The sequence below is a fragment of the Equus asinus genome, chromosome 29, assembly GCF_041296235.1.
Source record: "Equus asinus isolate D_3611 breed Donkey chromosome 29, EquAss-T2T_v2, whole genome shotgun sequence".
In the NCBI taxonomy this organism is placed as follows: domain Eukaryota; kingdom Metazoa; phylum Chordata; class Mammalia; order Perissodactyla; family Equidae; genus Equus; species Equus asinus.
The window spans coordinates 45,921,596-45,949,080 of NC_091818.1; the positions used below are offsets into that span (position 1 = coordinate 45,921,596).

At 44.9% G+C, this 27,485-nt stretch overlaps 1 protein-coding gene across 12 annotated transcripts in view; it reads left to right on the forward strand.

Annotated features, from left to right (window-relative positions):
* DIP2C (disco interacting protein 2 homolog C) overlaps window positions 1-27,485 on the forward strand; it is a 470,819-nt gene that overhangs the window by 351,635 nt on the left and 91,699 nt on the right. For all 12 annotated transcript variants that reach the window (XM_070501194.1, XM_044762232.2, XM_070501190.1 and 9 more), the window contains 6 exons: window positions 14,477-14,616; window positions 17,317-17,453; window positions 18,853-19,061; window positions 20,311-20,425; window positions 20,939-21,140; window positions 26,725-26,834. In XM_070501194.1, the coding sequence (XP_070357295.1) occupies window positions 14,477-14,616; window positions 17,317-17,453; window positions 18,853-19,061; window positions 20,311-20,425; window positions 20,939-21,140; window positions 26,725-26,834 (913 nt within the window). The remainder of the gene's footprint in view (window positions 1-14,476; window positions 14,617-17,316; window positions 17,454-18,852; window positions 19,062-20,310; window positions 20,426-20,938; window positions 21,141-26,724; window positions 26,835-27,485) is intronic.

The following is a 27,485-nucleotide window of genomic DNA, read 5'->3' on the forward strand; positions in this document are numbered from 1 at the left end:
CCCTGGCTTCCTGTGTGATCCATATTTTTACCAAGGTATTTAATCTGTTTCCTTCTTTTTAAAACTATCATCTAAGTATACATTTTGTGTTTCATATTTCTCTGAAGATTGATTGTAGAATAAAAAATACTGGAGAAATACAGATTCGTAATGCCTAAATTCATCAGTAGATTTATTGGAAAATGAAAACCAGCAAATCATTTTCTAGCCCCATGTATCTCCTAGATTGCTGTCTGATTCTGTTTCCATCTCTAGAATACATATGATAGAATCGATTTTTTTTTCTGCTTTTTCTTCCCAGATCCCCCCAGTACATAGTTGTATATTTTAGTTGTGGGTCCTTCTAGTTGTGGCATGTGGGACGCTGCCTCAGCATGGCCTTACAAGTGGTGCCGTGTCGACGTCCAGGATTCGAACTGGTGAAACCCTGGGCTGCCAAAGCGGAGCTTGCAAACTTAACCACTCAGTCACGGGGCTGGCCCCAGAATCGATTTTTTTAAAGCTACATTGTGATAATGTTGATTGAACTAAAAAGAAATTATGGGCTTTTTACCTACAAGGTATTACAATTCCTTGATGCTTCAGCAATGAAAAAGTAATAATTATAGAAAACAGTGATTAAAACAGCAATCGTAGAGAATAATAAAGATACCCCCTTCCCACCATAATTATTTTCCATGTTGAAAATGTCTAACCTAGAACTTAGAAAGCTGGGAGAAAACCAAGAGAAGAGTTGCCCAAAGGGTGGCCCAGCCTGAGCTGTGTGATACCCATCTGGTCCTGAAATTCAGCAGTTATACCTGAAGCATGCCAACCAGGGATCCAGAGAGAAAGAAAGTTACACAGACCTATGAATTGAAGAGGGATCGTTTGTGTGTATGTGTGAGGAAGATTGGCCCTGAGCTAACATCTGTTGCCAATTTCTCCTTTTTGCTTGAGCTAACATTTCTACCAATCTTCCTCTGTTTTATGTGGGATGCCACCACAACGTGGCTTGATGAGCAGTGCTAGGTCTGCACCCAGAATCTGAACCTGCAAACTCCAGGCCCCCAAAGCAGAGCACACAAACTTAACCACTATGCCACTGGGCTAGCCCTGAAGTGGAATTTTTGAGAATGTTTTTGACTGCCGAAAAAAGTCAGACTTGGAGATCAGTAATCTTATTTTTAAAGCACAAGGTAAAATGTATTGTTTGTAGTTTTAATCTAAAAATATTTAATTTAGATAACACTTCTCTAACAACAAAATAGTTTTAAGATAATCACTTTATCTGAATAAAAGCACAACTTCAGTAAGTAGCATTGAGGAGCAAGGTAACTCTTACTTGTTTAAGTGAATTGTCCTGGCCTCTTGCATTGAAGAGTGAGTTCTGCTTTGTTTTGTGTTTGATTGACCTGTGCACACAAGTTTCCTCTGGTGAGACGTGCGATGCGCAGAGAGCAGGCAGCTCAGGAAGCAGCCCCACCCTTGAGTTTCAGGCTGACATTTGCCCACTGGCTCCCACCAGGAGCTTACCCTTAAACAAGGAAAAGTAGTCAGAAAAATGGAAAGTCAAAAACAATTTATTTGGTATGATCCATTTTCTAGGTTAAAAAAATTGAGTAGCTCTAAATCATATATTTAGCAAGAAAAAAATCTGAAAACTATGTACTACTCTGGGTAGGTGAGGAGGTAATGTAGGGAAAATCTTCCCCTTCTATATTTTGTAGTTGTCGAAGCAGGTTGATTTTTTTTAAATGGGTATGTATTGCCCTCATCAGAGGAAAAGGAGGTAATTATGTTAAAATAACTCATAAATTAGAGGATATTGTTTTACCCTTGTATCTTTCCCTATTAAAAATCATGAATTTGGAAAGTGACATCAGCATCATGTGGCAGAGTGAGCTGTTTTCTTAGGCTCTCCCCTAAAATACAATGAAAAGGACCTTCATTTAACCAACGGAGGATAACCACACAACACAATAGACATCTGAGACATCCATGCCGCCATACATGTGAAGGTGAGGGTACTGGATCCCCGGAAGCAGTGGAAGGAGGTGAGTAGATCTCCACACTTTCTCCTGTGGCAGTGATCCAGGGCATGGGACCACACACAGTGGCTGGTGCGTGATTCTGAGAGGAGATGGGAGAAAGTCAGCCCTCCACGGGAATGCTTTTGCTGTAGGGGTTGCTTCCCAGCCCACAGGAACACTCCACACCGAGGCAGCCAAGTCACTGTGGGGGTGCCCCCACCAAGCCAAGCAGCTCAGGTGGGCTACCTGTGACTGCAGAGCAGGAGCTCGGTGGGAAAGAAAGTGCCCTGACCCTCCCATTCTGCCTGGCACACCAGCTCAGCTGGTCAGCCAGGGCAGGAGATCCCTGCTAGAGCACCTATGCCTGTGTGTGTGATGCAACAGCGGCCAGACACAGAGAGCCCTATCAGCACAATTTCCAGTGGACAGGCACAACTGCCAGGGGATGTGGCGGGCTCCAAACACACAGCTCCTTGCTCCCCACAGTGGTGGCAGGTGGAATTTGTGACCAGGTACTACCACTATGTGCTGGCAAAGGTCCACCCCATCAAGCAGCGTGAAGAAATACATTAACACTCCAGACCAGAAGGAAAAGGACAGGTGTCCAGAAGCCAATCCTGAAGTCACAGAAGTTTGCAATCTAAATGACAGAGAATTCAAAATAGTTATGGTAAATAAACTCAGTGAATTACAAGAAAACTCAATGAACTCAAGAATAAAATTAATTAGCAGAGGGAATTCTTCACAAAAGAGATTGCAACTCTGAAAGAAAATGAAACAGAAATGCTGGAAATGAAGAATGCAATGAATGAGATTTTAAAAATCTAGAATACTTAAAAAACAGAGCTGACATTATAGGGGAGAGAATTAGTAATTTAGAGGACAGAAATATAGAATTGCTTCAAGTGGAGGAGGAGAGAGAACTAAGGCTAAAAAGAAATGAAGAAATTCTCCAAGAAATAACCAACTCAATTAGGAAACGCAAGATAAAGATTATAGGTATTCCAGAGGGAAAAGAGAGGGAGAAAGATGCAGAGAGCTTGTTCAAAGAAATAATAACTAAGAACTTCCCACACCTGGGAAAGGAGCTGGAATTACATGTAAATGAAGCTGATAGAAGTCCTAATTACATCAGTGTAAAAAGACCTTCTCCAAGGCATGTATTAGTAAAACTGGCAAAAGTCAATAAGGAAAAACTATTAAGGGCAACAAGGCAGAAGAAAATAACCTACAAAGGAACCCCAATCAGGCTTTCAGTGGATTTCTCAGCAGAAACCTTACAGGCTAGGAGAGAGTGGAATGATATATTCAAACTAGTAAAAGACAAAAACTTTCAGCCAAGAATATCAAGCGAAACTATCCTTCAGATAAAGGGAGAAATAAAAACTTTCCCAGATAAACAAAAGCTGAGGGAGTTCATTGCCACAAGACACCCCCCCTTCAAGAAATGATCATGAAAGCACTTATACCTGAAAAAAAACCAAAGAGTTTACAGAGCCTTGAGCAAGAAGATAAATAGACAAAATCAGAAAATTGCATCTCTCTATCAGAACAGGTTATCAAACAATTATAACATTAAAGATAAAGGGAGGGAAAGCATCAAAAATAACTGTAGTCACTCCATTTTATCACAAACTCACAAGACAAAACAGAATAAGTTGTGACAACAATAACTTAGATGAGGAAAGGGATGGAACCTGCCTGCTAAGGAGTAAGAGGCCATCAGAAAATGGACTCTCTCATCTATGAGATCTTTTATACAAACTTCATGGTAACCACTAAACAAAAAATCAGAACAGAGACACAATGACAAATAATGAGAAAACCATCATAGAAAATCACCAAACTGAAATGGTAGTTGGAAGTACATGGGATGAGAAACAGGGAAATACAGAACAACTGGAAAACGAGATAAAATGGCAATATTAAGCCCTCATAAATCAATAATCAGTCTAAATGTAAATAGATTGAATTCTCCAATCAAAAGACATAAAGTGGCTGGATGGATTAAAAAATAAGACCCAACAATATGCTGCCTCCAGGAAACACAGCTCTAAGGACAAACACAGGCTTGTAGGGAAGGGATAGAAGACGATACTCCAAGCAAATGGCAAGCAAAAGAAAGCAGGTGTTGCCATACTTATATCAGACAAAGTAGACTTCGAGATAAAAAAGACAGACACAAAGAGTAGCAGTATATAATGACAAAAGGGACACTCCACCAAGAAGATATAATGCTTGTAAACATATATGTACTTAACACAGGAGCACCAAAGTACATAAAGCAACTATTAACAGACCTAAAAGGAGAAATGAACAGCAACACAATAATGTTAGGGGACCTCAACACTCCACTTACATCAATGGATAGATCATGCAGACAGAAAGTCAACAAGGAAATAGTAGAATTAAATGAAAAACTAGACCAGATGGACTTAATAGATAGATACATATCACTCCGTCCAAGAACAGCAGAATTCACATTCTTCTCAAGTGCACAAGGAATGTTCTCAAAGATAGACCATATGTAGGGAAACAAGGCAAGCTTCAATAAATTTAAGAAGATTGAAATCATATCAAGCATCTTTTCTGATCATAATGTTATGAAACTAGAAATCAACTACAGGAAAACTGGGAAAGTGACAAATATGTGGAGACTAAACAATATGCTACTGAACAACTATTGGATCAATGAATAAATTAAAGGAGAAATCAAAAGATATCTAGAGACAAATGAAAATGAAAATACTTCATAGTAACTCATGTGGGATGAAGCAAAAGTGGGCTTAATTGGGAAATTCATAGAAATACAGGCCCACCTTAATTTAAAAAAATCTCAATAATCTTAAACTACACCTAACAGAACTAGAAAAAGAAGAACAAAGCCAAAAGTCAGCAGAAGGAGGGGAATAATAAAAATTAGAGCAGAAATAAATAGAAACAAACAAACAAACAAAAAACAGTAGAAAGGATCAATGAAACAAAGAGCTGGTTCTTTGAGAAGATAAACAAAATTGACACACCCTTAGCCAGACTCACTAACTAAAAAAGAAAGAAGGCTCAAATAAACAAGAAATGAAAGACAAGAAATTACAGTGGGTACCACAGAAATACAAAGGATTATGGGAGAATACTATGAAAAACTAAATGCCGGGCCTGCCCCGGAGCTGAGTGGTTAAGTTCCCGCACTCTGCTTTGGCGGTCCATGGTTTTGCTGGTTTGGATCCTGGGCACAGACATAGCACTGCTCATCAAGCCATGCTGAGATGGCATCCCACATAACACAACCAGAAGAACCTACAACTAGAATATACAACTATGTATTGGGGGACTTTGGAGAAAAGAAGAAGAAGGAAAAAAACAGAGTGGCAACAGATGTTAGCTCAAGTGCCAATCTTTAGGAAAAAAATACTAAATGCCAACAAATTGGACAATCTAGAAGAAATGGATAAATTCTGAGACTCATACAACCTCCCAAAACCGAATCGAGAAAAAATACAAAATCTGAATAGGCAAATCACAAGTAAAGAGATTGAAATAGTAATCAAAAACCTCCCCAAAAATAAAACTCCAGGACCAGATGGCTTCTCTGGAGAATTATACCAAAGATTCAATGAACATTTAATACCTATCCTTCTAAAACTGTTCCAAAAAATTGAAGAAGAGGGAACACTTCCTTACTCATTCTATGAGGCCAACATCACCCTGATCCCAAAGCCAGACAAGGAGAACAGCAGGAAGGAAATTTCTAGGCCAATATCGCTGATGAACATAGATGCAAAAATCCACAACAAAATATTGGCAACCTGAATATAGTAATACCTTAAAAGGACCATACACCATGATCAAGTAGGATTTATACCAGGAATGCAGGGATGGTTCAGCATCCGTAAATCAATCAATGTGACACACCATATTAACAAAATGAGGTATAAAAATCACATGATCATCTCAATAGATGTAGAGAAAGCATTTGACAAGATCCAATAGAAATTTACGGTAAAAACTCTTAAGAAAATGGGGATAGAAGGAAATTACCTCAACATAATAAAGGCCATATATGACAAACTCACAGCCAACGTCATACTCAATGGGAAAAAACTGAATGCCATCCCTCTGAGAACACGAATAAGACAAGGATGCCCACTATCAACACTGTTATTCAACATAATACTGGAGGTTTTGGCCAGAGCAATTAGGCAAGAGAAAGGAATAAAAGGAATTCAAATAGGACATGAAGAAGTGAAAGTCTCGCTATTTGCAGGTGACATGATCTTATATATAGAAAACCCTAAAGAACCCTTGGAAAACTATTAGAAATAATCAACAACTACAGAAAAGTTGCAGGATACAAAGTCAACTTACAAAAATCAGTTGCATTTCTATACTCTAATAACAAACTTACAGAAAGAGAACTCAAGAGTATAATCCCATTTACAATCTCAATAAAAAGAATAAAATATCTAGGAATAAATTTAGCAAAGGAGGTGAAGGACTTATACAATGAAAACTATAAAACATTATTGAAAGAAATAAATGATGACATAAAGAAATGGAAAGATATTCCATGTACATGGATCTGAAGAATAAACACAGTTAAAATGTCCATACTACCCAAAGAAATCTACAGATTCCATGCAATCCCATTCAGAATCCCAATGACATTCTTCCCTGAAAAAGAACAAAGAATCCTAAAATTCTTATGGGGCAACCAAAGACCCCGAATAGCTAAAGCAATCGGAGAAACAAGAACAAAGCTGGAGGCATCACAATTGCTGACTTCAAAATATACACAAAGGTATAGTGATCAAAACAGCATGGTACTGGTACAAAAACAGACACACAGAACAATGGCACAGAATTGAAAGCCAAGAAATAAAACCACACGTCTACGGACAGCTAATCTTCAACAAAGGAGCCAAGAACATACAGTGGAGAAGGAAAGTTTCTCTAGTAAATGGTGTTGGGAAAACTGGACAGCTCCATGCAAAAGAATGAAAGTATTCTTTTCTACACCATACAGAAAAATTAACTCAAAATGGATTAAAGACGTGAAAGTAAGATGGGAAACTATAAAACTCCTGGAAGAAAATATAAGCAGTACACTCTTTGACATTGGTCTTAGAAGCATCTTTTTGAATACCATGTCTACTCAGGCAAGGGAAGAAGAAGAAAAAATAAACAAATGGGGCTACATCAGACTTAAGAGCTTCTGCATGGCAAAGGAAACCAGGAACAGAATGAAAAGACAATCCACCAACTTGGAGAAAATATTTTCAAATCGTATGTCCAACAAGGGGTTAATCTCCAAAATAGATAAGGAACTCATACAACTCAACAACAAAAAACCTGGTCAAAAAATGGGCAGAGGATATGAACATTTTTCCAAAGAAGATATACAGATGGCCAACAGGTCCATGAATAGATGTTCCACATCACTAAACATTAGGGAAATGTAAATGAAAACTACAATGAGGGGCCTGGCCCCATGGCTGAGTGGTTGGGTTTGCGTGCTCCACTTCAGTGGCCCAGGGTTTCACTGGAACCTGGACATGGACATGGCACCACTCATTCGGCCATGCTGAGGCAGCATCCCACTTCGCACAACCACAGGCCCTCACAACTAGAATATACAACTATGTACTGGGAGGCTTTGGGGAGAAGAAGAAGAAGAAAAAAGATTGGCAGCAAATGTTAGCTCAGGTGCCAATCTTAAAAAAAAAAAAAAAATACAAGGAGACCTCACCTTACACCAGTCAGAATGGCTATAATCACCAAGACAAAAAAGGAACAAATGTTGGGGCCAGCCCAGTGGCGCAGCAGTTAAGTTCACGCGTTCCACTTTGGCGGCCTGGGGTTCACCGGTTCGGATCCTGGGTGCGGACATGGCACCACTTGGCAAGCCATGCCGTGGCAGGCATCTCACATATAAAATAGAGGAGGATGGGCACGGATATTAGCTCAGGGCCAGTCTTCCTCAGCAAAAGAAGAGGAGGATTGGCAGCAGATGTTAGCTCAGGGCTCATCTTCCTCAGAAACAAAAAACAAACAAAAAGTAACAAATGTTGGAGAGGATGTGGAGAAAATGGAGCCCGCATACACGGCTGCTGGGAATGCCAGCTGGTGTAGCCACTATGGAAAACAGTATGGAGATTTCTCAAAAAAACAAAAATAGAACTATCATATGACCCAGCTATCCCACTACTGGGTATTTATCCAAAGAACTTGAAATCAACAATCCAAAGAGATTTATGCGCCCCTTTGTTCATTGCAGCATTATTCATGATAGCAAAGACATGGAAGCAACCCAAGTGCCCATCAACTGATGAATGGATGAAGATGTGGTATATACATACAATGGAATACTACTCAGCCATAAAAAAGACAAAATTGTCCTGTTTGCAGCAACATGGATGGACCTTGAGGGTATTATGTTAAGTGAAATAAGCCAGACTGAGAAAGATAAACACCACATGATTTCACTCATATGTGGAAGATAAACATATGGACGAAGAGAACAGGTTAGTTGTTAACAGAGAGAAGGGCATTTGGGGGTGGGCAAAAGGGGTAAAGGGGCACATCTGTATGGTGACTGGCAAATAATAATGTACAACTGAAATTTCACAATGTTATAAACATGAGCTCAGTAAAATTTTTTTAAAAATCACACATTTAACTGAGATTTTAATGTAGGAGTGTGTTGCGTTTTTGAAAGTCTGTGTCACACTGAACACTGAAGAAGTGTATTTTCATGGATTTGACTGGGTTTCTCCTGAAATTTGCATTGCAGGAGTGTTCCCTGAAAGTACTGTTCCCTTTAAAACAAGTACACAACCCAGCTGCTCCCCATCCTTGAAAGGGCATTTTAACCTGGTGCTGTTAATTTCTTAGTGGCCGTCCTGCTGCAGTAAAAAAAAGATTAGCCTAGAGAAGGAAACACATGGAGCTACTCACTCTCCATTCCACGTTTGTGCATCGGCCACCCAGGCACCTTCCTCGGGCTCACACGCATCTGTGAGAAAGATTTCAGTCACAGATGGCAGCTCGCCATTCAGAAGGCAGAAAGGCAGTCCTCCTCAGTTGGATTGATGGCCCTGTGGCTTCTAAGAGGCGTATTAGGACCTCGGCTGTGTTTCCTAGGGAGGCCGTGTCACAGGAGGCACTCTGATGCCCTGTGGAAGAGCTTTTGGGTCCTGAGCATGCCCTTCCCCCTTCTTGGTCTCCATGTTCAGTGAGCCTGGTACTCCGCCCGCCTGTGCGTCTTGGAGTCCATCCCTCGGTCACTGTTCTGGCTCTTCATCTGCTTTCATTTTCCACTTGCCAACTTTGTAACTTGGGCCAGTGCTTGCCTTCAGCTCTCAGAGTCCTCATCTGTAAAGGAGGGTGACAGCAGTGCCCATGTCACACAGGGCCACGTGAGCATCAGGTGGTCAGTATGTCCAGAGCAGGGAAGATGTGCCTGGTATGCTATTCTTAATGTTAGTATTACTCTGATAAAATTATCTATGTACCGTTACGTATGTAACATGTGTATGTGTGTGTAATGTTGTGCGACGATCTATTATATAGAAATGCTGCAATAAGCATTGTTGTTAAGGAAAGTGCAATTACTGAGACTTAAGTCCTCTGCTCTCCACATGTTCCTGAGTTGAGAGTTACTGAATTGGAGATTGTCTCTACAAGATGAGGAAGGAGGCACCTTTGTTGTCCCACTTCAGAAGGGCTCTGTGAAGGACAGTGGCTTTAGAGCTGTGCCTATGTGGTTGCAGTTACTCTGTTAAATCCTGGGCATGGAAGTCGTCATAACTGCTCGTTGTTTACTTGACTCTTTTTATTTCACTTTAATGCCTATTTGGGCCGGGCCGGGCCGGGCCGTTGCTGTCAGTGATAGCAACCTGTGGATGTGCTCACTGAGATTTAGTGTGGCTATTTCTTCACGTGTTACATGGGCATAATTAACTAAAGGGTTAGTTAGGTACCATTTTACAGAGGCTGGAAATGGCTTTACAGGTAAACAGCGGGTCAAACTCTGTCTGATGGAAGCACGCGTCTCATCAGGCCAATGCTGAGGCTGACGTGCCCTTCCTCTCTTGTCGTCTCTAATTTCCGTCTTTTCTCTTTCGTCCGTCAGTGCAGTCTTGGCCCTACGTAGCTGCATGCCCTCTTCCTTCTGTCTCTAAGACCACCTCTTTATGATTCCTCCTATATTCATAGTCTGTATGAGGGACTCACGGCCGAGTAGTCATGAGTACACCGTTTCATCTTGGAATTCAACCTGGAAGGGGACAAATGGATCCATAGCTCTCTTAGCTGTTATTTAATTTACCGTTTTTGATTATGACAATAAATGGTTTTGAAATCCCTGGGAATTCTGCTTATTGGGGTTATTTTTCACTTCCATATCTAGTTTATCTACTTGGACTTTTTATTTCCTAGTAAGATGTTAATGGAGATAAAGATAATATGACGTGGTTAATAACAAGAGAATACCAACTGGAGCAACATGAGGACTGGCATTCTACTCATCGGGTTGGGAACAGTGCTAAAAGGCTGACGATATGTATCTGCACGAGTGTGTGGACTCAGGCACTGCTGGGAGTCAAAGCACAGGTCCTGAAGCTGGCTGAGCCTTGGCCTGGGTCTGCCCCACAGCGGTGACCTTGGGCGGGGCCCCACTGCTCCTCACTGCGTGTCCCACCTGCAAATGAGAGAACAGTCGTGCCTGTCTCACAAGGCTGCTGTAAGAATAGTTACTGTACATAGAACATGTAGAACAGCACACTGCATGAAACAGTGCAATGCAAGTCTGGTAAATCCAAAGATAATACCCATATGCTGTTGGTGGGAATGCAAAATGATTGTCTTTTTGGAAATTATTTAGGCTTTGTTAAAATTTTAAGTGTATATGCTTTTGGATTTCTCTCTTCACTTTCTATATACGTATCTTACAGTAATATTTCTAACTGTAGAAAAATTAAATGATCATATATTCATATTACTGAATACCATCCAGCAGTTAAACCAGGACAATTCATTGGTTTGTGCAGTACACATACTATACATGTTCATCTGCACGCGCACACGCAGGAAGATCTGCAAGATGTATTAGGTGAAAAGGTGCAGAAGAAGATGCATATTGTGGTTCTGCTTTTCTTTGATTATAAATGTATTTGGGTGTGCACACACTTTATATGTAAATGCACATTAAAGAGGCTGGGACTTCACATATGACAGTGTTGGTAGTAGCTACCTGTGGACTGGAGGGGTCGAGAACAGGCAAGACTTTCCCTGTTGCTCTGTGTTCCCGTGTGGTGGTTGACTTGTCCACACGAAGGATGTGCTCATGTGTTAGTCATGTTGTATGTGCTCACGTGTTACTCATGTTGTTTGTTTTAAAGTTTCATGAAAAGAAGACTGTGCAGTGACCTAAGAGATCAGTCTTCAGGCCAGAGGCGGAGAAGCTGTCGGTAAAGGCGACAGGCTGCTGTCTGGGTCTGGGGACGGTCTCTGCTCTGGCTCCAAGCCCCACCAGCCCCAGTACTTACTCAGGCAGCTCAGTTACCGCTCTGTGCCTTAGTTACTAGTCTGTAAAGTGGGGGAGCAGTGGTGACTGCGTAGGTTTGTATGTTAAGTGCTTCAGTGTATATGAAGGGCTCAGGATGGTGCCAGCACACAGCAGCATCAGGAAGCCAGGGCTGTCGCACTACAGGTTTTTCAGGGAAATTGAGTGACGGAACCAGGAGTGCCGTCATCTGTGGTGAGCTGGGGTAACAAGGCCGAGTACTGTGTCTAGGAATTCATGTGCTTCTGTTCTGCCTTAACGCATGTACTTTGCAAATCTGCAAAGAAAAGAACCTAGGGGCCTCAGTTTTCTCTAACTAGCAAGGGAGTCTGTTAGATATGAATACATAGCAGTAAATTAAAGTAATACAGGGTTAGTCTTGTTGGTTTACCTTTTGCGTATACTCAGTCTTCCATAACTATCGTTTTGTAAACTTAATTGAAAATTTCCTGTGACAAAGTTCGTAATTTTAAGGTCTTTAATTATCACATGTATGAGTCTTTCATCTCATTCACTATTATTAAATGTAGGAGAGCGGATCTCACAACTAAGACAACAGATTGTACGTTGTCGAATCCTAGAAGAACCTTTCCCTCCTGGCTTCTCCTGTACAGTACTGGTCTGCCACCACATGCCCATGTTCTTGAAACTTCCTATACTTGGGCTGTGTCATGGCTAGTCCAGCATTTTGCTTTCATGTGGCTTTTTAAAATAAAAATGTGTAACTTTATATTACTCAGTGTATTAGTTTCCTAGGGATCTCATGACAACACACCTCAAACTGGGCGTGTTAAACAGCAGAAGCTTCTCCCACAGTTCTAGAGTCTAGACGCCTGGAATCAAGGTGTCGGCAGAGCTGGTTCCTCTGAGGCCTTGAGGGAGAGTCTGCTCAAGGCCTCTCTCTCCAGCTCCTGGGTGCCGGCAGTCCTTGGCGTTCCTTCCCTTGTAGACACATCCCCCTGGTCTGCCTCTGTCGTCACGTGGCCTTCTCCCTGTGTCCGTGTCTCTGTCCCTTTTTTCTCTTCATTTAAGGACACTGGTCACTGGATTTAGGCCCTCCGCCTTCCAGTGTGACTTCATCTTCACTGATTCTAGCTGCGAAGACCCTATTTCCCCATAAGGTCACATTCAAGACAGTGGGGATTAGGACAGCGGGATATCTTTTGGGGGACACAGTTCAACCCACAACAGATACTAAGGCTTCTGATCTCTGACTCACGTGAGGTTTTTGCTGAGAACAGCAGCAGGGTAAGGGCATCGTGGCAGCAGAGGGTTATCAAGGGCTCTCCTCTCATTTCAGAGCGTTGATTTATTAGCGTCTTTGGGAAAGAAAAAGCCAGGAGAACAATATAGATTCCAGGGTTTGGGGCTTATTTTCAGGTGCTTTCACAAGAGTCTTATAAATATTGGGCAGACTTTTCTTTTGTGTCTGGTTAGCTCTGCCCTTCGTGATTTTTACAGAATAATTCTATTTCCAGACTCTTTTATGCTTCTTTTTTATTTTTATTTTCTTACTGAGATATAATTACGTAACATACTTCTTTTTTTAAATACACCAGTTACTTGATTCAAACGAGATCTCCTCTTGCAAATTTTAACTTTTATGCTTCCCCACTTGTATTTTTAGGTTCCTTATAAGTCTTTACAATATTTTAAAGCCAAACAGAAAACTTCTATTTATATTTCAACCTTTAGATCCTAAAATTACACTAAACATTTGCATATTGAAAATTACAGAAACGAATGTGATGTTTACCTAAATTGTACTTTCTCACTTAGCTCACACTGAAGAATCTTCAGTTTGCAGGGATAAAATTCGTGATCTTGGAATATTTTAATGTATTTGTTCATTAATTCAGTCTGCAGACATTTATTGCTTGACATTACTCAGGGGTGGGACCCAGCAGTGAAAAAGAAAAACTGCATTCCACAAGGAGCATAGACTGATGGAGGAGGCAGGGCAGGCCATCAGATAGCACCTGCTGTGGAGACAGGAGCCGAGGGTGCTATTTTTATGGGGCGATGGGCAGTTGCATATTTGAGCCATCCTGGAAGACAATGAGGGTAAAAGCCATGTGGAATTCTGCTGGTAGAACATTGGGGTAGAGGCTAGAACAAGCCCCCAGGGGGAGTGGGCTGGGCACTGGAGGAGGAGGAGGTGGGGACGTCCCCGAGGGAGTAGGCTGGGCACGGGAGGAAGAAGGGGTCAGGATGCTGGTGTAGAATCAGCCAGAGCAAGAGTAGAGGTGAGGCAGGAGGTGGGGCTAGAGTCCAGCCATAGAGCCCATGGGCAGTGGGGACACCAGACTGTGGATGTGGTGAAACTGTACTTCATCCTCTGACCGTAAAGCATTTTACAGCATGTCTCTGATCCAGATAATCTCCCTAAGAGTTGTCATCCAGAAGGGCACAGCATAAATCTTGTTCCAGCTTCTCACACACAGTTGAGCAGCAGCCCACACAGTGCACATCTGAACCTGAGGCTGGGCAGGCGGAGGCTCTGTCACTTCTGTTCCCTGCTGCCATCTGTGTTCCTGGAGTTGTTGCTCGCCCTTTCAGCCATTTTCAAATCTGACCTTGCAGGGAGAGGGAGTTGGGGTGAGAGAGTGAATCAACCGGCCAGTCTGTGGTGGACGTAGACAAGAGGAGGGTAGGGTGTTTAAGGAGCCGCAGGGCAATGTCTTCACACTTCTGAGGTGTTTGTAAAATGTTCTGAAACCCAGAGGGAGAATTAGGAGACACCAACGTCTCATAAATGAGAGGCAAGCCCTCCTTGATGTGCCGGGAGCACAGAATATGCGGGCAGGTCTGCCCTCAGGAGGCCCAGGGTGTGCACTCGTGCGTGTGTCTGTGGTGAGGACGCTGGTTTGCTTCTGCTATTCAGACAAAACTGCTGTTGCAGGCCCACAGACGACAGCAACCAGCCCCCGGGCCGGGGCGTCCTCTCCATGCACGGGCTGACCTACGGCGTCATCCGGGTGGACTCGGAAGAAAAGCTGTCTGTGCTCACTGTGCAGGACGTTGGCCTCGTGATGCCTGGAGGTGAGCATGGGGCCCCAGGGCAGATGATGCCTGAGTGCGACGGATCCCACCCATGGCCGGTGCACTAACCTCAAGTTATGAGATGCTTTCCCCACTGCATCACCGTGCCCCTGTGGCGGGGGCTCTGACTGAGGACCGGGCCCCCTGTACCAGGGGCTTTTGACTGAATGCTAAGCTCAGTCTTCTCAGGTCCCGTCAGAGAAAACCCAGCATGCTCAAGAAGCTGAGGAGGAGCATTTGTGCTGCCTTGTACACAGAGACCCAGGGTCCGTCCCTGTGGGGGCACTGTGGGTCTCTCTGTACCCACTGCAGCCCCTGAGCGGCTTCTCCCTTCCATGGTCAGGTTCCTGCTGGTTATCCGGTGGTCAGGCAAAGTTGGGCTTTGAGGCTTGTAGCAGACAGTTTCCTGTGAAAACTGAGGAACAACGGTCTGGATAGTCAGTGAAGCTTGTTTTTATCAGCAGAGTCCATTTTTGAAAGTCACAGAGACTGCTTTGCAGTCCTCACCTGCCCTCCCTCTGCCCCTCATGCCACCTCATGCAGGGCTCCACCAAGTGCAGCGGGAGAGGCGAGCCCCTTTCTGATTTGCGAGATGCCCTTACCTGGTCCTGCCTCTCCTGGGTGCAGGGTACTGGCGTCCCGTCTTTCAGGACCCGCGCCACATTTAGGCTTCTCCCATCCGGCACCCTCAGCTCCCTCTCCTGGTGCAGGTTCCACCTGGAATCTGGACCGTCTCCTCCTGAACAGCTCTCCAGGTTCAGGTGGGTGGCCTCGCCTGGTGAGAGGACACTTGAGTCCACACACAACACTGGCTGATGGGAACGTGCCTTCCTCACAACCAACAGTGCGACCAGCTGGAGGGTTCAGGCACCATCCCTGGAGGGGGAAGGCGGGGTCTACCACATGGATCTCCCCACGTCCTCGTGGCCATCTGCACAGGGGTGGAGATGGCCCGGCTTCCTTGGAGGCCCCTCGCCGGCTGCTCATATTCTGAGGGCACAGAAGAGACAAAGCAGACCTTGGCAGTCCCTGTCCTCGACACCCCTCTGATTCTGGCATCGCCATGGTGTCATTCTTTTCTGCCTCTCAGCCCCGGAAACACTCTCTTCAGTCACAGAAACTTCACTTAAACTTCGCACCCCGACATTCTGTATGTCTCCTGCCCACTGCATGCTTCCTGCCTTAGCCAGGCCTCCTGGCTCCATTTCATTCTTTCTCTAAAAAAATATGTAACAGATCCCCATGGTTCCAGCCTCAAAGGATTCAGGGTTGTACAGTGAAAAACCTTCTTTCTGACCACTTAGAGACAACTGCAAGGATCCCACGCTTCCCGTCAGATACTCAGACTGTACACACATGTGCGTGCACACATATGCACATATTCGTTCTTCCTATTTCTTTAAATTTCACTGTATGCCTCTGCATGTCTTGTATTATAAGGCTCATTTGTAAGCAGTGCATCAAGAGCTCACTCATTTCTTTCCAGACTGCGTAGTGTTAATTTAGATACATAATAATTTATTGGGTGATTGTCCATCTTTTGCTGCTGCAGTGTGATGCAGCTGCAGTGAATAACTCACTGTGCTTCAGTCTGTGCAGGTGTGAGGAATGTGGAATAAATTCTAGAAATGGGATTTCTGTTTCAAGGGCATGTGCTTCCTGCCACTGGTGGAGGACAGCCTCGCTCTCCACTCCCTTGTCCCCAGTGTATTATCAGACTTTTAAATTTTTACCAATCCGATGGGTGAAGAATATTTCAGTGTAGTTGTATCTTGAACTGTTCTTATCATGAGTGAGCTGGACATCTTGTCCTGTGTTTTGGCCGGCTCCGTTTCTTAGACTCAGCTCTTCCTGTCATCTCCACTACAACCTGCAGGTGACTGGAAATCTTAGGCTCAGCCATCACTAACTGCACACACACCACTCGCTGAGAGGCCAGCTCCCGCTCCCGAATCAGACTCACGGTGCATGGGGCACGTATGCTGTGAAAGTGTCAAAGCGCTCATGCCACACTTGTGAGAATTTACTGTCACTGAATTACTTGCCGAAAATGCTCAGTTATGAAGCTCTTGCCAGTGTTCTCTGAAGGACTCCCCTTAACAGGGAATCTGAGAGCAGAGACGAAGAGTTCCTAGGACGGTGAGGCTTCAATTCTCCTTTCTACTTAGGGAGCCAGAGGCCTGTGGGGCGCTGTGTGCTCCTCCCTCTGCATAGTCGCATTGTCCTGGACGCCAAGTGTGTGCTTCTGCTGACATGCATGTGGCAGACACATTCAAAGTGTCACCCTCCCATCCAAATGCACAAAAGGTTGCTCTCCTTAAATACGATTTACACATGAAAATTAAGGCAATTGTAATTATTTACTGATGTCACAACTATGAAATTTGACATTTTGCCTCAACATGAAAAATCATGACTCGCTTTGGGGAAAATGAGTCCCTGGTTCACTTTTTTACTGGCAGTTTTGTTCCATATACTATTTCTATTCATTTGTGTTTTCATTCATTATTATTCTCTCTCCCTGCTCTGTCCTACCCTCCAACCCCCTCTCTCCTCCCCCCCTCCTCCTTTCTCTTTCTCCATCTCTCACTTTCTTCCCACCTCTCTCTCTCTCTGTCGCTCCCTCTCTCTTTCTGTGTCTTTCTCTCTGTGTCTCCCTCTCGCTCTCTAATATTACCTGTGCTTCCTATTTGCTCTCAGCCATCATGTGTTCAGTGAAGCCGGATGGGATTCCTCAGCTGTGTAGAACAGATGAAATTGGGGAGCTCTGTGTGTGTGCGATTGCCACAGGCACATCCTATTACGGCCTCTCAGGCATGACCAAGAACACCTTCGAGGTAGGTTCATGGAGGTGAGCTCCACCCACATTTCCTCTTCAGGCAGCATTGCCAGGTGCGTAGAAATGGATGTGAAAGAGAAGATGGTGATTTCTCAATAAAACGTATTCATCATAATTTAAATGGTTGCACTTTCTTCTGCCATTTTTTAAATAGTTTTCAATAAATTTGGCTTATCAGTGCTGTTTTCACTTCGTAACCAGTGTCAAAAAAGGACAAGTACAGTTTCTTAAAAAAGGGCCTTTTTTATATTTGGCTGTTCTCATCTTTGCCTATTTAGTAAGAGTGCCAGCTGACAGGTGGGTGGGAGGAGGAGCATGGCACGTGTGCACAGCCTCACCAAGGTGAGGGAGCCAAGGCTCTCCCTCGTGGCCTCTCAGCCCAGGCCAGACTTAGCCAGGTGTGAGCAAATGTACACGCTACGTAACTATCTCCCTGGTGTGAGCAGGCATGTGTGGTCTGTGTGCACACGTGTGTCATGTGTGCACACATGTGAGGTACTGTGTACACACGTGTGTGGTGGGTACATGTGTGTGGTGGTTGTATGGATGTGATGGGTACACGTGTTTGGTGTGTACATGTTGTATACCCACACGTGTGATGTTCATGGTGTGGCATTAGCATGCACATGCATACACATTCTGGCCTCGTGACTGAGAGGTTAAGGGCAGGCTCGGGAGCTCAGGGCCAGCCTCTGTCCTTGGAATTCCTGTCAACATCTGCCCATAGGAGGAGGACACATTCTGGTTAAGTTTTGCACGAGGAGATGGGGCTGTTTGAATATACATTTCTTAATGTGCAGACTTTTTTGAACATGTGTTCAGTCTTTAGAATGTCCCTGACACTGGGCTCAACACAGTCTGAAAGACCCATCTCTTTCTGTGTCACATATCTGCAAGGTTTGAGGAAAACAGATGTACAGTTTGAATGCATGTGATTTGCTTCCTTTATATTTTTCTTTTCAGTGTTGTTCCAATAAGGAAAAATATTTTAATGAAAGCAGATCATTTTACAAGTAATATATGTTATTTAAAATGCACCTCAATTCCCCATTTATCACTTTGATGCTATGTTTTTATAAGCCTGAGAATTAATTAGTGTTGATTGGATTATTGCCATTATCTCTGTGATCATCCCTTAGGACACTCAGAAGCCAGGGAAGGAAATGCACGAGGCCTTGCGTGTGGCTCCGGGGGAGCAAGTGGGAGGCACTGGGGTGGGAGGGGAGGTGCCTTCTGGGTTGCAGGCTGTCTGCTAACAGCAGCTGCCTGGCCCTGGGCTTCTCCAGCACCATCAGGTAGGAGACGCAGCAAGAGAAAAGCAGGCCCAGTTGGCTCCGAGGGGAGGGTGGACAATGGGCATTACTGGGGCTGGGCTCTCAACGCTCCTGTGTCCCCAGGTGTTCCCTGTGATGAGCTCAGGGGCCCCAGTCAGCGAGTACCCCTTCGTGAGGACCGGCCTGCTGGGCTTCGTCGGCCCTGGGGGGCTGGTGTTTGTGGTGGGCAAGATGGATGGGCTCATGGTGGTCAGCGGCCGCAGACACAACGCTGATGACATTGTGGCCACAGCGCTGGCCGTGGAGCCCATGAAGTTTGTCTACCGGGGAAGGTGAGTGCGCCCTCTCTGAGTTAAGCACACAGTCTTCTGTGGAACATACTGTTTATACAAAGTTGTATAAATTCCTTAAATGGATGGGACTCAGTTTCCTATTCTGTAAAACGAAGTAACTGGACTCTGACCTCTGAGGTTCCATCTAGTTCTGAATGGCAGTTTTATAGAAATTTTCTGAGCCCCATAAATATATTCTCATTAACTTCCCCTGTAAATTAAGTAAAAATACCCATTTGAAAAACTTACTTTTTGTTTTGTTTTTTTGGCCGAGGAAGATTCTTCCTGAGCTAACATCCATTGCCAGTCTTCCTCTTTTTTTCTTATGTGAGCCACTGCTACAGCATGGCTGCTGACAGACGAGTGGTGTAGGTTCACACCTGGGAACTGAACCTGGGCTGCCAAAGCACATCGTGCCAAACTTAACCACTAGGCCACCAGGGCCAGCCCAAAATTTATTTTTAATAACTTCACAAAGAGCCAAATATTCATCTTGGTGCAGGTCATTTGGAAAGACCCAAAGAGAACAGTTGAGTGACAAATTTGCGTGGGAAACCAGCTCCTCTGGCTCCTCTCTGTGATGGCCCCCCCACCCCCCGGCTTGGCACACAGGAAACACTGAATCAGGACCACAGTTCCTGAGTTCTCTGCTAATTTGAAGGAGGTCATAAACTAATTTAGAATGTACTTCAGTTTGCAAACTAATGGGAGTCGCAGAAGTGGATGTGGCATTGCCATCTTAGGATTGTCCTTAAGCCATAAGCTCTTTCTGAAAATGTCTGAGTCGCCACTCTCCTGGGCTTACCCTGAGAGGCAGACATATCTAGCAAAAAACCGCTAGTTCCAAAACAGAAAGTTCTGCTGATTTAGAGAATTACTACTTCACAGGTGTGAACTCAAGATGTGAATTTTATGGCTTTCCAAATTCAGCAGTTCTAATAATCGCACATCTACTCCGTCTGTCTATACTGAGAGGCAGGAAGCCTGCCACCAGAGCTGCAGGCGGCCTCAGCGGGAAGTGGGCTGTTCTGCCCTCGCAGCATCCTCAGGTTTCTCCCCCAAAGCCCAGCTTATGTTACTGAGCGCATGGGAGTCTGAGACTGCAGTTTGCCTTTCTGGGGTCGTGGTTGGCACTGTGACCTCCTGAGCTCTGTACTTGGTAGTGGCCGTAAAGCCCCTTATTACAGAACTGGTCCTCACACCAGCATCTCCAGCGCGTGCTAACTGCGCTTCCTTTCTGTCCCCACAGGATAGCCGTGTTCTCAGTGACTGTCCTCCATGACGAGAGGATAGTTATTGTGGCCGAGCAGAGGCCAGACTCCACGGAGGAGGACAGCTTCCAGTGGATGAGCAGGGTGCTCCAGGTAGCTCTTCGCCTGCCCGGGGTCTGTCTCCTGGTCACATGACAGCTTCGCTTGGCGTCCGTTAGGCTGTGGCCGACTTTCATTGACTGTGCTCCCTGACTGTCACTTCATTTGACCAGATATTGCATCAACCCTGAATCTCGTATCTGCATTCTAGGAAAGTAGCTAACAGATGGAGGTTAGGGGTCAGGAATTGGCAGGACTGGCTTCCACCATTCACTTGGTGAGATCACAAGTAAACTTTTTTGTTACGATCTTGAGAATATATTTTCTTTCCTCCAAATTCCCTGTCTTGGTGTATCGTATTCCACAAGTCCAACGTAAAACTTTTCGGCGTGGTGAGGTTTGGTGACACAGCCCTCCTCTTGTCCCAGTGTCTTTGCACCAGCAGCCCTACTCATGCTGCGCGAGCTTCTGTGTGTTGCAAACAATATTTTGCACAGCCTGAATATCTGCTAGGTGTCTGTTCATGACACCTATTCTAACACAGCTCCCTCTCTTGTGACTTTCCAGGCAATCGACAGCATACATCAAGTTGGCGTTTATTGTCTGGCCTTGGTTCCGGCAAACACCCTCCCCAAAACCCCACTCGGTGGGATCCATTTGTCAGAAACAAAGCAGCTTTTCCTGGAGGGCTCCCTTCATCCCTGCAACGTCCTCATGTGCCCCCACACTTGTGTCACAAACTTGCCTAAACCTCGACAGAAGCAACCAGGTACGTCTAATGGGCCTGGAGGGTTGCATGGTCTCAGATTGCTCTCTGGAGCTGTGAATGCCATGCTCTCCAGGCCTTATGAACATCGGTGATTCCCAGCCTTTCTCCCCTGGTCTCCACAGTCACTCACTCTCCGGGGAGGAAACCACCTCCTCACAGCGGTGCTTTTCTACCCGTGGAGGGGTGGAGTGCAGCACTGTGCTAGGACAGCAAAACCCACTCAGAGCAGAGCATGTGGAGAACATTTGAACAGAAAGAGGCCCCAGTTTCCTGAGCCCAGTTTTCTCAGGGGATGTCAGACCCTCAATCCAGCTGGGTGGCCTTTGGGAAGGTAAGGACCTCTCAGGGTCACAGTTTCCTCAGGCACACATGAGAATAATGTTCCTTGCATGTTTCATTGGCTACTTTAGAAGTCAAAGTAGCTAACACATGGGAGAGCACTTTGAAGCATATGAAGAGTTCTCCAAGTTTGTTTGTGATGTTGTTATGATAGTAAACATTTGCTGCTTTGCAATTTGGGGAGTACATAATTATCCATGATACTTACCCTCCCTGCAGCTAACCAATCGTGCTCTTTAGGGTTGCACACAATTCAGTGAGAGGGAACTTACTGCAAGAAGGTGGATTGAGGAAGCAACTCTTCTGCCAGTGTAGTAACGGAAGGTCCTGGGCCTCCAGGCTGCACCATGAAGACAACCTCCCAGAGGCCAGGGCAAGAGCTGCCTGGGGCCACAGAAGAACAGCATGTAGGACTTGCACAGGCCGCGTTTCAGCACATGATGCACACTAACTCATTTCCTCCTCATGGAGCCCTGGGAGGTGGGCGCTCTCTTTTCTGCACTCCACAAATGAGGAAAATGTGCCACAGAGAGGTTTGGAAGTTGGCCTAAGGCTACAGGGCCAGAGGGTGGTAGAGACAGACGCAAACTCGATGGCCATTTGCTCCATCTGGTAATGTGGCAGGGAACAGAGTTTGTGGCAAGTCAGCTGGAGGTGGTTGGGTCATCGCTGGGCACAGCTGACTTGGTGGTAAATGCAGGAGTTATCTGGCCCCGTGGCTGACCCCCTGTAAGTGAGACTGGATGAGGTGGGGGGTGAGTGGTCCACTCTAGTCAGGGTGAGAATGCTGAGGCTGCAGGGAAAAAGTGGTTGCCCCACGTGTAGAGCAGGGCAGAACTTGAACGCAGGTCTCTGGCTCTGTGTCCTTTGCTGCTGTTGTCTCTGCAGCGCAGAGATGTTTGTAAGGTGGTCACAAAGTCCCCTGCACACTGGAATGCTTTATTCTCTCCTGGGATAAGCTAATTCTCCTAAAGGGCACAGGAAGTCAGTTTCTGCTCTCTGGGCACCTTGGGTTTGCACTTAACACTGCTCTTTTGTTTCTGTCCTGTTAATTATTTTCATGTATTCTATAACTACTGTTCCTCCTCCATTTCATTCTCCTCTCATCTTCATTTTATTCTCTCAATCCCTGGTTTATACGACTGCTGTAGTAAAATGCAGAGTTACGGCCAACTGAAGTCCTCGTTTCTTTGAATTCTGGGGCACACTGGCCTCGTGTGGCGTTCTGTGGTGAACTGCTGAAAAACAGCATTGCCCTTCTGTGAGCATAACGAGAGGATGAAAAGTAGCCTCTTTTGTCTGCTAGTATCTCAAACATCAGCTGCTCCAGAGTGATGTGGCAGTGCTCTACCTGGGCATGTTGGCTCTGCGTCAGGGCTCCCAGGGTGTCCCCATGCGCAGTCAGAGGGAACTGGAATCTCCCTCTCCCTCTTCGCCTCAGTTCATCATCAGCCACCCTCAGCCCAGTGTCTCAGGTGCGGGGAAGCCCATGTGAACCCCACTGGTCAGCAGTTGGTGACCGCAGAATTTAGGACAGATATTTACGGTGGGGGATCATTTGCAAATGCATGATATGATTCCAGAGCTGCAGGGCTCGGCTCACCTGGCAGATGTCAGAGAGCCCACAACAAGAAAAACATGGCCAAGGAAAAGGCCAAGGCCCCCTGCTCCAAGGTTGGGCTGACAGAGCATCTGAAGACAACCTTCTTCCTTAGGGGGTGAGCACACGCAGAAAGAGTGATCCCGGAGATCTGGGCCCACTTGAATTCTGCAACACAAGAAGTGAAGATTTATGCGATTGGTAATTGTAAGGAAAGAATTTTTTTTAATGATATTTGGTGTCGCTTCTGTTCTTGTTAAATACTGAGAGATTATGTAATTCTCTGTCTTCAAAAAGCTGTTTTTTAACAAACACTATGTGGCAGCTATGAGGTGAAAGTCAATTTCCCTACCTTAGTGATGATCTGCAGCAGCTTGCAGGTGACATCAGACAGGTGACATTTCTTCAAGGCCCAGTTTCCAAAAATGCAGTGAGGGAATTGGACTAGATGATTTCTAAGGCCCCCTGGAGTAAACATTTATGACACTGAGCAAGTGCTTATTGGCGGCCAAAGCAGACATCTAGTGAGGCCATTTATGTGTACGAATGTTGCTGGATGCTTGAAACGGCCCGTAAATTTAGATAATTTGTAGACAACCTAATTCCCTTCTTTACTGGATGAATTCATATTTACTCAGCTAACAACACTGTCCTGTGAGAGTATCTTAACTGAGCACAAAAGAGTTAAAAGAACTGTAGCTCATCAGCTGGGCTGGCAACAATATTATAAAAATGAAAACTACTCCCCCGCATTAACATTCCCTGGGGTATATTTCCTCAGAGCAGCTGGAGGGAACCAGTGGGAGTAGCCACAGCCACAGCACCTCTAGGGCTCCACAGCTTGCTGCTCTCAGGTGAAACTGGGTGTGTCCCTGCATGAACTAGTCAAGTGTTGGCTGGTAGGAATTCGACAGCACTGAGATGAAGTTGCCAACTTGTGGGTTTGTAAATCTGCAAGCGTGCACGTGGGAAGAGAGCAAATGTGAATTTCAATGCACATTTCGGAGGTCCATTGCTACATTACATTTTCAAATCATGAGGGGGTGAAGTACTACAGGAGGGTTTCGCATGCACCTACCTCATTCAACAAGGGGAAGAGCGTCTCAGTTCTTGGTGAAGGACAGACTTTGTAAACAGATGCAGCAGGAAAGCTGCCTGTCTCCCGGCAACATTCAGAAAAAATAAATTCTTAAGTCCATGTAGGGATAGAGACACATAAGGCCCAAGCTTCGTGCCTGGAGAACGCCGGCAGAAGTCACCTTTTAGTAAGGAGAAACCTGACTCAGCGACAGAGAAGGGCACTGTGTACATAAACACATGTAAAAATATATAAAGTAGGGCACTGAAAATCCAGTGTCTCCTCAAATAATGCTTTCCCTACCCTAGTTTGAATTCTTACAAAAAATTATAGAGAAACCTTCAAACCAGTTCGGTCCAGTTTCCAAGTTGACATCTTAGCATAACCGTCCTGCCCAGCCTAAATCATCCAGAGTAACGTCAGAATACTTTATTGATGACACTAAAGACAGGAAGTGAGTGACTAACAAGCCAGGCTGCAGGCTCCCAGGGCTTTTTTCTCTGTGGTGAAGGCTGTCCACGTGCTCCAGCCCCACAGCAGCTCCACCCATTTCAGCATGAACCTCGTGGCCTAATTTTCTTTTTGTTTTGTTAAATATGAAAAGACCTTTCTCTCTCATAATTACTTTACTAATAGCTAAGAAAAGAAATGTCGTCGGTGTCAAACTACCACACGTGAAGATTCAAACACGATTGGATTAGTACATAAGGCATATTCTGATTATGTGGAAACCAGCATCAGGGCTTCTATAAATTCCCTAACACCAAGGACACCAGGAGGCCGGAGCCCAGTGATCTGTGTTGCAGGCTGCTCTCCACATTCAGTCCTGCCTTGAAGCACCCTGCCTTCTCCCGCACAGCTGGGCTTAAGTTGGATATTTTACAGCAAACCAAATTGCGGTCAGCCACACATCTGCAGAAAAGAATGGGCCTGTTCCCACTTGGACAACCCCCAGGGGGCTTACACTCAACCCCTCGAACTGCCCATGGTTCCAGTGTATTTCTGCTCAGAAGCCAGAGCGACTGTCAGCGTGGTTGTCACAGCAGCTGTGCACATTGTAGGCCTTGGTCGATGCCACCACACCCCTCCACTCAAATCTTAAAACTTCTGTCTTAAGTGCAGACATACAGCTCTTTGTGTGTAGTAAATAGTGCAACATATGCCCTGGTTTATACACCTGTAATTTGACTTCATCAACAGTTTATAAGAATTTGATGGGGGCCCACCCAGTGGCACAGCGGTTAAGTATGCACGTTCCGCTTCTCAGCAGCCCGGGGTTTGCCGGTTTGGATCCCGGGTGCGGACATGGCACTGCTTGGCAGGCCATGCTGTGGTAGGCGTCCCACATATAAAGTAGAGGAAGATGGGCACGGATGTTAACTCAGGGCCAGTCTTCCTCAGCAAAAAGAGGAGGACTGGCAGTAGTTAGCTCAGGGCTAATCTTCCTCAAAAAAAAAAAAGAATTTGATGCAATGGCCTTTGACTTGTATTTTATCAAACCAAGGGTTAAACACAAGTTGTTAATGTTGTCTTTGTTATTTTATATTGCAGTTCTTTTAGTAAACATCTTTCACTCTTGCGCACTTCCTGCCCTCCTTCCTCCATCTGCCCTACTCTCCCACATGCACAGTCACATGTGCACTCACACACGTGCACACTCTCACAGTGGTGTGTTCTCCGGGAACGTCTAATCTTTTCCTAGTAAATGTGTGTATAATGTGTGTATCTTGGTTCATATGTATGAATTTAATGAAACAAAAGTGTGAATGATGGTATTTTGAGAAACTGGAGGGCACCTAGGGTTTCTTGCAGTCAGAAATTTTGAAAGAGTTTCTATAGTTCTTTAAGAAATTCCTTTCTTAAAGAAAGAAAGCTATGAGAATAGGTGGTGTCTGCTTTTCTCTTTTGAAATGTTTCATAAACTGGAATGAGCACTGGTAACAGAGTCAGGAATGGTAGTGTAAAAGGCACTTAAAAGGCACTTTGTACAGGAGCCTTTTGGTTTATTCTTCCACGTTCCTGTGGGCCTGACAGAAAACCTAAAACCTTTCAGTCAATGAAACATAGAGGTAAGTGATTCTGTGTCCTGTCCCTTCAACAGTAACATTCCCTAAATCCATCCCAAGAGGTATTTATTAAAAACGTACAATGTTTCATTTATATTGGTGGTTGACTGTCAGTGACGTGTGGTAACACCAGGGCGCAAGCACACAATCCAGGAGTCTGTAACTACTCAGTGGCGAAATACATCCTGTTTTAAATTCTGCCTTTGTCTTCTGCCTTATTTTTTATAATCACTAACATGCATTGATCTCAGCACCCCCCTAACTGGAAGATAAAGGCAGCGGGCTTGGGAGAACTCTAGGGAATTCAGTGAAAGCATGATTTCTTTATACCCTTAATCGAGACCGTTTATATTTGCCATCATTACCGTTGTGGTGACTTCTCTGAAACCCTGTTCTAACAAGATTTTTTCAAAGCCAGGTCTTTGAAAGGATTTCCAGAGCCAACTCTTTCCCAGGCAGGAATTGTGTGGTAAGGATTTCCTCACGTGTGCTTCTTTCCAGAAATCGGCCCCGCCTCTGTGATGGTGGGGAACCTGGTGTCTGGGAAGAGGATTGCGCAGGCCAGCGGTAGAGACCTGGGGCAGATTGAAGACAACGACCAGGCCCGGAAGGTGAGAGCAAGGGCCAGGCCCAAAGGCTGCGTTGCAGATACACGGATACCATCTTCCTGCCCTGCATATCCAGCATCCACCACTGATCTTTGGTGTCTTTGGTGACCTCTTCTTCCTACCTGCCCTCTTGGTTCTGCATGAGACATCCATATAATTTTATAAGGGTGCAGTGTTGCAGAACATTTCACGGTGGCCCAGAACAGGTGGATGATACAGCCCCCAACCAGCAGGCCTGAGGCTGGTGTCTAGGAATCCCTGTGCTGTCCTTGTAGCCCCTAAGCACTTTTCTCTGTTATCCCACCAGTGCTGATTTGACTCTTAGACTGCCTCACAGCGACCTTGTCGAAAGGCATCACTCCTTTGGTTGTTGGAATTCGAGAAGACATCAGTTCAAAACCCAGATTTGGGAGCCAGACCTCCTTAAAGCAGTCGTAGGAGCAGTAGGAGAAATCCTGGGGCCCCACTCCACCATAAACATCATACAATTTGTCTCATGTAGCTATGCATCCCCATTATAACCATTCAGCCTTGAGAACTCTTACAATTCACCAAAAGGTTGTCACACTCTGTATGGCACCAGGAAATGTGACAAAATCAACCATTTAAAATATTGCCAATTTGGTAACAAATAGTAATATGTTCATTGAAAGC